Source organism: Calonectris borealis, chromosome 3 (genome assembly GCF_964195595.1).
Source record: "Calonectris borealis chromosome 3, bCalBor7.hap1.2, whole genome shotgun sequence".
Classification (NCBI taxonomy): Eukaryota; Metazoa; Chordata; class Aves; order Procellariiformes; family Procellariidae; genus Calonectris; species Calonectris borealis.
Genome location: NC_134314.1, coordinates 45,227,036 through 45,240,916, shown reverse-complemented (window position 1 = coordinate 45,240,916; position 13,881 = coordinate 45,227,036). Strand labels below are relative to the sequence as shown.

General features: G+C 39.6%; 1 protein-coding gene across 1 annotated transcript in view; it reads right to left on the bottom strand.

Annotated features, from left to right (window-relative positions):
* Positions 1-8,679: 8,679 nt before the first annotated feature.
* FHL5 (four and a half LIM domains 5) overlaps positions 8,680-13,881 on the bottom strand; it is a 30,111-nt gene continuing 24,909 nt past the window's right edge. Inside the window, exons 5-6 of the mRNA XM_075148055.1 lie at positions 11,654-11,840; positions 8,680-10,478 (exon numbers count right to left, since the gene is read on the bottom strand). Of these exons, the coding sequence (XP_075004156.1) occupies positions 10,327-10,478; positions 11,654-11,840 (339 nt within the window). The 3' untranslated portion in view covers positions 8,680-10,326. The remainder of the gene's footprint in view (positions 10,479-11,653; positions 11,841-13,881) is intronic.

Below are 13,881 nucleotides of genomic sequence, written 5' to 3'. Positions count from 1 at the left end.
AAGGCTGTGGGACAAGTGAGAAATAAATGCGCACACGCACTTACCTATCTCTCCAGTTAACAAGATAAGGAAATTTGTGTGGTAACACAAAATGTTTTCATCAAGTGAAAATAATCTTAGCTAGCCTGGATTATAATGATAGGCATCTACACAGACTCTACTATATCTGGCCTAAATGATGCAAATACTAAGTATGCTGAAAATACATAAAAGATTTATAGGGAAACATGCATTTAAAATTGTGACAGCACTTTATTGCATTAACTTGTCACTCAGGGACTGTTGTGATAATGCAATAGACGATAAAATGAAATATAGGATAGTTATATAGGAAAAAGGACTTTGCTTTTTAGATATTTATTTCCTTTTTTTTTTTGGCCAAAGATTACTCCTTTTAATATCTGACTGATTCATGTGGCAAATCTTTAGATTTAACATCATCTTTCCATGACTTAACTGCTACATCATTTAAATATAAGGAAGCTTTGCTGTTAATACTAATTGATGCATTACTGTTATTTTCCTGTATTTCATTTGCTCCTTTTCACTTTTTTGTTACTATGCTTGTCACTCTTAGAACATGGTGTGCATGTTTAATATTTGATATTCAGAGAAATTACATATATGCTTTTGGTTTGGTACTTACAAGGATTATTCTGATAAATAAGCTGGAGCTAGCTACAACACACCTATTTATTTTCTGTCTCTTTGTGTTAGTTCTTACTGGATTTATTTTTCTATTAATACACCCTTCTTTCGTTGCTTACACCATACCCTTGTATTTGGGAAGTTTTCATCCAGCTGTTACTGGTTATATCCACCTTAGCATCCAGTGGGGATATTGTTAAGGAGAATCCATTTCTATTTTATCCAATCATACTATACAGTGAAAGTAATCCTTACCCCAGCAGTTCCTCCCAGAACATACCAACTGAGAGTTATTCTTGATTGTTTCCATTCTATGTAATTTTAAAATTCCCATCTGGCCACATAGAAGGAGAAGCAGAAAGTAGATATGTTTGAAAGGTTTCCCAGTTGCATGATAAAATGTATGAATCACCACCTCCAGAGTGCCTATGGGAACATGGTGCAAAAGGAGCTCTCAGATTGTTTGATCAGAGGTAGACCATGACAAACTTCCACCCCGATCAAGGGAACCACCGCCCCTTGGCTTGCCATTGTCCCAGGCTCTGGGTGTCCAGCAGCATCTCTGCAAACCCACTTCTCTACTGCTCCTCAGGAGAGAGACCGTTCCCATCAGGGCCAATGTTTGAAATCATAATGTTATTGGTAATATCTATTAATGAACTAAATTTCTTGCTTCCCCTGTTTACAGTTCTGTGAAAATAAAGTGAATTGCTCAGAATTCCTTTCCTCTGGAAAAGCTGCATCCCAACAAACCAGTGCTTGACTCAGGGCTAGTTAGTATAGTCACTGTTGCCATCTGCTGCAGCTGGAAATGGATGCTCCAGATTTCCCAGCTGAGCAACATGCTTATGTATGATAGAGCTCTTCTCACATGTTTGAACCAATGAATATTTAATTATACTATGTAATATGAAAATTTCTTCAGCAAGAAATGTGGCACTTTTCTTGATTCCAGAATGGACAAATAACCAGTGCTCAGGACAGGACACTTTCTTGAGGAAGTTTAAATCTTTAATCCAAATTGGATAAAGAAGAGAGTTGAAGCTGGGTTTTTCACATTCCTGGCGACCGTACTCATTGCTGAGCTCTCACGTCTAGAAGAGTGGTAATGCACAAATGTCCTTCTGTCAAGACTTCTTTGCTTGGTAGAGTGCTTAAGCATTTTGGTAGAGCTTTCACAACTTTAAATCGCGGGATGGGGGATACTACATTTGTTACTTTCCTGCCCTTAGTTAATTGTCTGGAAGTGAGTAGTGTGACTTAGCCTATAACCTTCCCAGCAATATTTTCTTTTGGATAATTGAGACACTCCCCCACTCAGCCCAATGGCTTCTGTGAATCCTGATTTTTGATCATGCAGCCTCTCTGTGCCTAAAAGGAAGCCTATTGTGATTCCTCAGAACACTGAGGTTCTTGCAACACAGACTTTGTAAATCTAGATAAGTTGGCTGGAAACAAACATCAGTGTTGGGGGATACGGTTTTTCATCACATCCATTACAGATGGCAGGCTATTTAGGAGTCTTAACCGTTGCACTAACTGTCTGTTAGAGACCATGCTCGAAAACAAAGCATATGCTGTTCTGCTAGATGGTATATTCTTGCTTTAGATGGCAAAAAAGAAGTGTAGGACAGTAAGATGCCTACCAGCTACCTTCCCTTGGTGCAAGTTCTCTGTTTGGTACAGAGTGCAAATCCCAGCTTGCTGAACGCTCCCACCGTAAGCCAGTAAGTGTGAAGGGCAGAACAGGGACCTGACCTTGCATCCCTCCCACATGGAAACAACGGCAATTGTTTCTGTACCAGGAATGCAGCAGACTAACTAAGCCTCTGGGCAAAAGGGAAGCAAGGCCGGAATCCTGTTCAGCCTTAATTCCTCTTTAATAGTTCTGGCAGGTTTAAGTTACTCTTGTTTAGCTATCAGACTGTAATAGCAGCTGAATTTCCGCCCTTGACCATTGTTTTTCGTCACACAGAGTGACTTTAATTTCAGTAATGAGAACCAATTAGATGTCCATAAAGAGCAGTATCACAGCCTTATGTTCTGAGTCTTTCCTCCATAGTCAACAGCCCTGCGGTTTGCTTTCTGATGGGAAATCTCTGTCTTCCAGACACAGTTCTGCAGAAATCAGTGGGGGGTCACTTAGTGGGAGAGAGGCAGCTGGATCCAGTGCACATCCCCTCTCTGTCTGACAGCAGCACGTCAAGAGGAGGAACAGGCAAGCATTAATAAATGCAGAAAATAAGCATCACTGCATTTCTGAGGCAGTGTGCTCTAAATGTACAGCGAGCCTGAGTCCACAGAGCACATCCCTGTCTCATAAGTGAGGGAAACTTGTTTGGATTTGTGCAAGTATAGGGGTTTATAAAGTTTTGCGGTCGGTGGCAGGTTTGCATCGGAGTGGCTATGGGCCAGGAGGCCACCATGCTGTGCTGTCTAGTGGGGGCTGGCGGGAAGGGGCACTCGGGCACTGTGGCCAGCCCTTCGCTCCCTCCTTGGCACGGGCAGAGGGCAGAAATCCCACCAAAACCCTCTTTTGAAAAGCCTTGTGGGCTTTGGCAGGTTACCAAAAATATTAAACGCAAAAAAAGTGACTAATCCTGGCTAATTTGGGTTAGACTTTTCAAGGCTTGTCTCTGATCCCGGTGAGGAAACACTGGAATTAAAGCTGCCTCTGCGGCACCCTTACCTCTCCCGCATAGCACAGCCATTAGGCAAAACAGTCCATAACGATTATTTTCCTAGGGAACCCATTCCCCACCGTCCGTGCAGAGTGGATCGTGCTCTCATAGTGAGCACCGTCCTGCATTTGGGACTCTCAGCACTGCTCGCTATGCGGCTCCATGCTGAAAGCTACTCTGAAGACAGAATTGGGAGCTTTACTCAGAGGTTGGCCTTGTCAGGTTGATCACCAGCAGTCTGCTATGACAGTGCTTTAGATGGATCAATTTTCACAATTATCTAACTTGATTCCTCCAAGATGGGGGAATTTTACAGCTGAGGAACTGAAACATGTACCCAACCTAAAATGCTTACAAATGGTTGTCACCGAGCACATAGTATCTGGACCATACACTTGCCCTGTGAGAAATGTGTCTGCAATTTGTTAATGCAGAAGAGATGTAATTGGGACAACTGGATTTTTGTGGGGATGGCAGGAGACATCTCCATGAGAGAAAGTTTTCCTTTTTGTAGTCAATTTTGTTCCTGAGCCAAAATCAAGTGAAGCACCTGAACCCCTCAAAGAAAAGGTTCAGGGTTCTTTAGTATAGGGCAAACATTATATTTTTTCCTGTGTTTTGCTTTGTGAAACGTAAGATGATTTTGACTGAAATCTGGGGATGAAAAGGAAAAAGCGGAAGACAAAAGCGGGAACTGGCCTGAGAAAGTTTGGCACAGAGCTCAGCTCAAAGCATTTAACTTTGATAGTGTTTTATAGGCAAGTGGGAACACGCTTTAAATCGAAGATCTTGGTAAACGATAACAGACGTTGCCCGCCTCCCCCCCAAAAAAATCAGTCAGGGTGGGTTTATTTTCCAGTGAGTTAAGGGTTAAGATTACAATAAGGATTTTGTAGCAATTAAAAAAAAATCAAGCTAACAAGGAATAAGATGGCTATTGTGAGAAAGCCAGGAAATTAAAGAGTTAAAGGTTAAAGAAATCCAAATGTTTAAAAACATTGGAATGTGATGTTAGGGTCACCCAACTTGTCACTTCTCCAAGGCCGCATGAGAACAGGCTGGTCCCCAACAGAAGACTGGTGTCCTGAGGTTGGTCCTCTGTCACAGGCTCACAAAGTACATGCTAGGCTACCATTTCTGTTGCAGATTCGTTATCAATTTTTCTATTATGTGGGGTAAGTCCTACTCCTCATATTAACAGCCTTTTATGGCCATCTGCTTTCATAGCCAGAAATTTCTACTCAGATTGCTGTCCTTCCAATGAAAATGTTTGACTAAGGGCTTGATTTGCTTTTTTTATAAGTAAAGAGCTTGTTCTCAAGAAATAAGTAGTCCTTTTTCTTTTTCCTTTGGGAAACAAGAATAACAAAAAAATGTAATTCAGCAGAACTGGATAAACTGTTTACATTATTTTGCACTGTATTTTTTTTAATCCAGGAAAGCTGCATTTGTGTAGAAGAAAATATTTTTATTTATATATTTGATAATTAGTCTGGCAAAATCTAATCCAAAATCTAAGGTGAAGACAGATGGTCAAATGAAGATCTTTATCCAGGAATAATGTGGATATGGCTACCTGAGGTAAGTCTTTGCTACAAAAGTACTCTAAGCTGAGCACTGGGGTTCAAATGTGAGCAACTGTCTCAGGCTGTTTGGATTTTGTTACCTCCTGCTGGGCCAATCCTCTATTTAATAAGTCACCCATGAGATTCCTGAGGCTGGGCTGTTGTGCCAGACTTTCCCAGCGAACTGCTTTCCTAGTCACATGTGGAAATTAAGGGAATGCACCTGAGGACTACCAGGACGTGAGCTGTTAGGCAAGACCTAACAAGCGACTTGAGCGGGAGCTGAGGTACTGGAATGAAACATCTGAACCCTCAAAAACTTGCTCAATAGTTTCTTGATTTTGCTAGGTAATTTTCTGCTTGACTCAGTTCCTCAAACGTCTGAGGCGGTGCTCCTTTGCTTGCTCTGTAAGTGATCTTCTCTGAGTATTTTTGGTCACATTCATATCTGCGCCCAGGTTACAGGCAGGAGCTGAGTGTTTCGTTGTTGTTTTAATGTGATTAGTTCTCAAAGCCTCACACAGACTATGCATGAAAGGGACTCGTGGCTCCCTTTTTTCCGGAGATGTGGTAGTAGTGCAGTCTCTTGTATGCAGTAACTTACTAGTTCAGTTAGTGCTAAAAAAAATCTGCAGTGAATCAGGTGAGCATCTACAGTCTTGAATATCTTACTGGAGAGGCCAGTAAAGGATGTACAGCAGAGGCACAAGCTGATAAAAAAATATACTGGATTATATCCAACGCAGATATAGAGTTTATTAGCTTGGATGTAATGCTGTCCAATGTTTTTTTTTCCTGACATTGAATTAGTTGTCACTGAGCAAATCCAGGTTCTTATGTGCTGTATTCACTAGCCATTGTGGATGTCTGTGTGACTGTGCTGTAGAGATGCCTCACCTCTGTCTGGCCTCTCTGTTTGGCCTCATCTTCAAGGAGCCCCAGTAAGGACTTAGGTGAAAAATGCAGGATGAAAGTCTACAGAAATGTTTAAATGGACATTATTGGACAAATGTTCTCTCTAGCAAGCTAAGAAAAACTTTCTGATTTAGGCCCAATTTGATATCTCTAGACCCTCCACTGCAGCTGTGTATAGCCAATTGGATAACATCCCTATGTTACAAAAACTGCAGCCATAGCTGTCCTCCAAAGCTCTTACCTTTTTCATGTCCTCTTTTCACGTCAAAGTACTTGTACCTGGTACTCCTGAATACGATGAACAGAAACTTCTGTTTGGAAATAGCAGTCTATAACCATGCTAGGTGTTTTGTACTTTGGTTTAAGTTGCCAGGTTTCGTGTGACTCAGTCCATTCAAGTTTTGGCAATTTGAGGGAGAACAAGCATGCATGCACACACACACGTTTTCTTTGAGATATTATTAACAAGAATGTAGAGGATTTATTGCAGCATTCTTACTTGACTGGTAAACAAGTTTGTTCTGGCTATAGGCTTGAATCCCATCCAAATTTTTTGTTTACAGAAATGATCTCCCAGCTTCCACTTAGGCAGTCATTTAACATTACTTTCCTTCAGCTATTGATAGCTGTCATTGTATAAATATTGCTGTGTTTTTACTTGTCTTTCTAAATACAATACACTGCTCTACATCCACTCTATTAAATCAAATGAGATTCATAAAAACTTTGACCAGGTGCTGAAATTGCTGGTCAATTCAGTGGGCTATAAATAGGTACCTCACCTCTCGTGATTGCACTGAGCCACTCTTACCATGAGGAAAGCCTGGGATGATACACCAGTAGAGTACAAGAACCAGTTGGAGTTGCATGTGCTGAGTTACTGCAGAAAAACTACACTGTGATGCAACATCCACTTCACTGATATGGCCACACTACGCCCTAGCCCTCCCCCAGCCTAGGCTCACAGATTTTCTTTCCAGAAAACCAGGGAACAAGGAGGGAGAATGGAGGATGTCTGGGTTTCATCCTAGACCTAAGTCATGAGTCTGGAGCATACACCTCCACCTGTGAAATCCTGGCTTTCTGAGTTACTACTGCTGTGTGTTGCCTGCTACAACATCTACTGAAAACCTGCCTGGATTTTAAAAGTAGTAGTCCAGGAAAAGGCTGATATCTTGCTATCACTATATGAACTTGTCTGAGAGTGAAAAATGTGAAATATGGGTAGAGAAGGGTCACTTGGTACCAGTACAGCAGGGCTTGTCTTTGTATTTTAAGCATGTTACCTCCAGGAGTTCTCTGGCAATTAGGCAGTGGTTGAAGAACTTAAACTTTAGCCTTAAACATTGAGGGAGGTAACAGGGCACCTACTTAACTCTTCAGAAGTTAATCCCAAATGGCAGCCTCCCTCCCAGTCCCCTGGGATAACTATAAGTACAGTGGAGATGTGATCAGGGCATTAGAGACGTCACCGCACCTTAGGGTAATTGAGCTTGACCATTACAAAAGCAATGTGATTATCTTAGAGCTGGGCAGCTAATACACAGGGAAGATATATTTGAAAATGAAACAGTACAATGTTAAAGAAAAGCACATGACATTACAAAAGTTTGACTTAAAAATAAATCAAACTTCCATCCTCTGAAGTTTATTAAAGAAAATTGAATTGCACTGGAGTCTGTACCCTGACCATCCTGCAGTAAATCAAATGTTAGCAACTGAAGCTGACCATCTGGTTAATTTTGCCCAGTGCTTTGCTATGCCAGGCAATCATGTTACATATGCCATTTAACACACTGATCAAGCATCACTTTAAAACTAACTGCATAGCTGTTCCCCTCTTGGTTCTGGAAAGAGGCTGCCCTGGAGCATCACTGCTCAGGAGCGGCAGCAGCCTTCAAATTTCCAATTTCCAGTCCTGAGGAGTTTACTTGCCTTTGTTCTTGAACCAAATGTAATCTCTTGGCTTATAGCAGCTGTCTAATCCCCTCCATGATCTACAGTCCTCCAGAGAGACACACTGTTCCTTCTTGCAGCCTTTCTCTGCACCTATTCAAGTGGGCTTTCATCTACATGGGCATAGCTGACCCGTATTTATGTTTATACATCGATAGCTGGTGACTGAGACTAGGAAATATCAATCTGATATCTAGCATAACTTTTATTCAAACTATTTATAGCAGTCACATTTATTTCTTATTATTACTCTGAAGTGAAAATGTTCCGTTTCAGATTTGACTGTAGTGTATTTACTGCAGGAGAAATAAATAATTCAGTTGGTATTTCTAAAAATATAATTAGTTGATGAGTCAGAGAAGAATTTCATTTTCCTAAATGTTAAGGCTTGAAGATTGGGATTATCATGATCAGTGTGTCTGACCTGTGACTCTGTCATATCTTAGGACTCTGCCTGGTAATTCTTGCGTCAGTTTGTAATTAAGCTGGAAGATTGTTCAGACAAGACTGAAGAAAGGACCCAAACCACATTCTTGCAATTTGCTGAATGTTATTTCACACAACACAGACAAAAGGTACACCCCACAGACAAGTCTGCGTCTGGTGATTCATCATTTTCACTTAAAAATTTAAGACAATTAACATTTACTAATGGGCTAATTTCTGATAACTCTGTGCACATTTTTAGAACATCATACATAACTGTGAACCACTCTGTGTGTGTATATATATTTAAGGCAATGAAACATATTTCTATTTATGGGAATCCAAGACTTACCAAGAAACTGTATCAACCATGTGAAATGTGAAAATAGAAAAGGAGGCAGCTGGGATAAAATGAAAAGGCATAAACTAATCAAACTCCAAATTGCAATAAAGAAGAAGAAACTAAAAACCAAAAATGTACACCACATAAAGCAAAAGATCAATATTTTATTGGCTGGAAAACAGACCACTATGTACTTGTTGGTCAGTCATTATCCATATTGATTTTATGCCACTGCAGTTCAGCTTTGGCTTAGCTATGCACACATATTCTTTTTTTTTCTTTCCTCTTTTTTTCATTTTTCTACCTGAAGTAATGGTTGGCTTCAGTATCAATAAAGCCCACTCAAGTCAGCCAAATAACTCTATGCACTTAAGGTCAGAGTCTAAAGGAGAATGTACAACTTAAAGATGTGCGAGACGAGGACTAAAATGGTGCTGAGCGGTGCAGAATCTGCCATCCTTAATATCACTGCACTGCTCACAACAGCCTGGTACAGACACTGTAACATGAATCAGGCCATTGTAACATACAGAATGGAAGAAGTGAGAAGAAAAATGCTTTTAACTCAGCTCTAGATGACCTTTAATAATAGACATTTGAGCGCTGAAGCTCAGCAAGCAGATATAACCTTCTCAAAGCCAGCTACCTAGAAACCATACCTTGTACTACAAGTGAGGACTGCCTAGCTTGCAATGACATTACCAATTCTTGACATAATATTAGCAAATGCATACGGCACATAGCAAAATGAATCGGGTATTGGTTCTGAAGAGCTTATAGCTGCTACAGACAAAGAGGCATTTACAAGAAACGGGGTAGACTGTGGATCGAAGACCTAGCAGGGTGGAAATGGTAAGGCCGTTAACAGTGTTTTGATTGCTGGCAAATGGGCTCTGAGGGGAGGAAAGTACAAGGTTAAAGGGACAGGTATGAGTTGGGTCTTGTCTCTACTAATAAGAAAATATATTTTATGCATGTATTTGGAGGTCTAGTGAAGACAATGGAGACAGAGTCTTAAGGTATATTAGTTATGGGAAAGTGTACATCAGCCCTATCCAATCTTGGGCAATCCTTACTGTAACAGTAGCTCAAAATATGGGTTTATTTAAGTTCTAAAACAATTATGCCTGAAAAATTAAGTACAGTTAACCAATTTTGGGAAAGGACCTGTCAGTCAGTTTTTTTGATGACTAAAGACTACATTTCTGAGGAGCAATCTCAGTAAGGAGAGGAAAATGCCCTTTTTTCCCTTTATCTGGCCCTGGAATGGGCCTCTCTGACTCAGTGGCCCTCTGTGTAAAAGTACGCCCTCCTCCCACTTTCTGCCTGCTTTGTCAGCAGCTTTTTTTGCCCAAAGTATGGAGGAAGTTGATATTTACAAGTTGTTCTCATCAATGTTACGATCTAATAGAAAAATGTATGTGCCCAGCTTTCCACACCAAGGTCTGCATCTGTGAAGCAGTGCTAATGCCTCATCATTAGTCATATGGTTCATGGAAGACGAAATTTAAATTTTTAAGCTTCTAACAGCAGAGTGCAGTGTGTTACAAGGAGAAACATACTGTAGTTATATTTAAAATATATACGAATCTTTTCTGCATTATTTTCTTAGCCAGTATGGGTGTGTTTAAATTTTTTACATACGAGAACTATGATAGAATTAAACTGCAGTTGGAAAGTTACCTGAATGACTAAACAACTGTTATACCTTTTAGCTGATTTTCTCACTGCAGAGTAATGAAGTACATGGTTACAGAGCGAGAATAATGCAGCTGTACAGCTCTCCACAGAACTATGAAGCAGAGCCACATTCATGACAAAGAACATCATCCTGCTGCGTGAGGAATCCTTGGCCCACCAGCGAGACAGAGCATTTTGCGCAGTTAAAACATTCCCCATGCCACTGGCGCTCTTCAAATGAGATAAATTTAGCACCTCCGAGAGCTGAAAGAGATTATGAGAAAGAAGATGCGAATCCAGTATTTCTGGACATGGTTCAGAAATGCAACAGATTTGTTTTCTGATTTGTGATCAGGTTGTCATTCATATAGAAACAAACAAATGAACAAAAATCCATAGTCTGAAATATCCTTTGTTGGCTGAACTGAAAAAAAACTTTAAATACAGTGAGAAATTTTTTAAGCAAAGCCACAAGTCACTTGCTTGTTTTCATGTCCCATTATGAAATCTGAACAGAGTGAGTTTATCAGAATGTCCATTCAGGTTTGCTGATCTTCCCAACAAACTCTCACGAAAATTATTTGCAGTGTGTTGATACATATAGTTTCTATACAACAGTGAGGGAAATTTAATTATTTCCAGCTAATTTTCTTCAAGATCGAGTCTTTCAGAAATCACCACATCATGGAGTTCCTAACATGAGTACCTGAAATAAAACATCGGTGTTTTTTGGCTTTTTTGGGTGGTTTTGGGCTTTTTTTTTTTTCCAATATCATACTGATTTGATTGGGTATTCATCATTTTATTTGTCCACTTACATATGCAGCATGTACCAGTAGCAATCAGTACTCTTCAACAGATGAGTCCGCACATAATAGAATTACAATGCAGAACACCAGAAAATGCTCTTAGAAAACTTCAGCTATCACAGACTAGGGACCTATATGCCTAATTATAAATCATCTAAGTACACAAGGATGCATGCAATAGAGCTTTGTTGCACTTGGCAAGCTTTCTAATTTGGCAGGTGTGTCTAACCAGCAGGCAGTAAATTCGTGTCCAATTTGATCATATTTAAAACAAAGCTGAAGAAATTACAGACACGAGGGACTTGTCTGCACTGTCCTGGGAAGTGCCAAAAAGTGCCTTTTCATATGTTCTTAGAGGTGAATTTTAGTGCAGAAAGCACTAAATCAAACAATGGAGGAACTCCTCTCGGCACATAAAACAGCTCCTCAACAGTCAGGGAACACGTGTGATCAGTATGTCCTAGCAAGACACGTTACATGTGGTGGAGAGAGGGTCTCTCTAGTAGTTAACTCCCTCAGTCTTTCATTATGATGGGACTGTTTTTAATGCTGTTTTCTAAAGTCAAGTCTGATTTGAGAGAAGCCTGATGGTTCATCGGTGTCTAGACCCTTCTAGAAGATGAGACTCACCTGTAATAGGTTTCTTGCAAGCAGCACACTTCTTAGCATACAATTTGCTGAAACAGTCTACACAGTATGGATATTCATCTTTGGAAATAAACCTTTGTCCAGACAGCTGGGTTTTACACCCAGCACACACAAAGCATTCTTTATGCCAAGGCTGGTCATGGTAGGTCACTCCCCCAGAAGTTATTACCTAATATATTGACAAAAAGGACAAAGCAATGAAACAACTGTGTGAATCTTGAAGGATTATCCAATCCTTCATAAGTCCTTCCACTTGTTTTCGCCCTTCCCATATGCACAAGAGAAGAGAGTGCAGTCATGTCAACCGTTTTTCATCTGGAATATCAACTTGACTAACTGCAGTCGAGCTGAACATGCCACCGGTTTGTTATTCTCGGTTTTCTATCATAGGATAACCTCATGGTTTGTAATAAACAGGTTAGCTTGTTATGAAATTTTTCTGTTACACATGTGGATAAAGGCATGCTCTCAGAAGAGCAATCCTCAGTGATGGACAGTGAATGAGAGAACCAATGCTGAGGTTATGACTAATCTCCAACTGGAACTGGCATTTTGCTGTCTCACAACTGAAACAGTATTTTAAGTAGGAAGAAAGAGACAGTAAAGAAGCAGAAGTGAGACAGAAAGGAGGTCTATACTGCCAAAAGAAGAAAAAAATTGTGTTTATCAGTGTCATCAAACGTCTCATTCACTGCAACTCACTCACAGCTCTCTACTGCTTATTTCTGAAGAGGGAAATTTCCAGTTGCTCTATGGCTTCCATATGTGTGGTAAAGAGCTGGTTTCACAGAAGTTGTGAGAGACTGTATAGAGAAATTTCTGTAGAGATAAAGACGAGCTGTAAAATAGTTTCTACTGTCAGGTCACATGCACAACAGTGAATGAATGAATGAAGGAAAAAATGAATGAATGAATATAATTGGAACATGAGGAGAAAAAGTTGGAGAAACTTAATTAAGTAGAAAAAGTGGCACCATCGAATTTCTCTGGGGAGTAGAGTTTCAGGGAAATAAAGAATAATACTGGGGGATGTCAGGTAATAAAAAAATTTGAATAGTTCCCGATCCCCTTAGCATTCCAGTATTGGGCTACTTCTAACTCTCATTTGCTTTTCCATTAAAATCTCAAAATCTCTGGCACAAAATTCAAAACTCCAGTTTGGCAATTTAATCTCTTTGGGCTCAATTCTTATTTATGGGAACTGATGGGAGTTTAAGTAGTAAAATTGTTTTAGCTATTATGTAGGGAGACTCTTTGCATTCCTAGAATTTTTAAGAAACAAATCTTGATTATTTCACATAAGTGTTGCCAACCTCAATGCCTCTAGTAAACATAGAGCAGAATTACTATATTTGCCATGTGATCATTTAATGCAAATTAAAGGCTAGATGTAGACACATGGGAATATATAGAAGCACTTTCTAAAGTTTAACTACTAAAGAAAAAAACAGGCAGCAGATTTTTCTTAAATTAAAAGCTTTTGTTAGAGGTAGAGGTTTACAGATAAATATTAAATAACTTTAGAAATTATAAGTTACTTGATGAAATGAAAAAAAATATTTTTTCTTCCAGAGTGATACAGGTACTAAAGAATAAGTTAAATTTTGCCATAAAAAGTAGCTTAGAACCTTTCCCTAGAGAATAGTGTGATACCGTGAGTATTTTCATCAGTCAGAGACAAATTTAAAATATGAGAAACTGAGGGAGGGATGAATTGATTTATTCGTATTTGGGGGAAAAAACCCTCTCATTTGAAATCAAGCTTTCTGGTACCCACAGGGGAAGCATCATGTATTGAAACAGTAGGACTCTTGACTAGTATTATCACAACCGAATATTACTTAATCTGATTATTGCCTGCTACATTTCAAGAGAAAGCCGGGCAAGACTGTGAATGCTTTGCTCAGCTTAGGTGGCTTATTATGCATATAAATATATCTGAAAAATGTTGGAAAGGGAAGCATGTTTATCAAGGCAAAATCTGATATTACCAGGAAAGAAGGGGTTTACATAATTTTCAGTGAAATTTCAACCTTTGTTAAAAAGTGCAAACAAAAGAACCCCCAAATGTTTCAATAAATTTATTTCAAATACAATAAGGCTTATGTTAATGTTAATTAGAAGGGCACAGCAGACACTGTCGCATTTAGCTTTCGGCATGCAATACCAATACCAATGCTCTTACTTTTAGTTCACCAGACATTTTATAT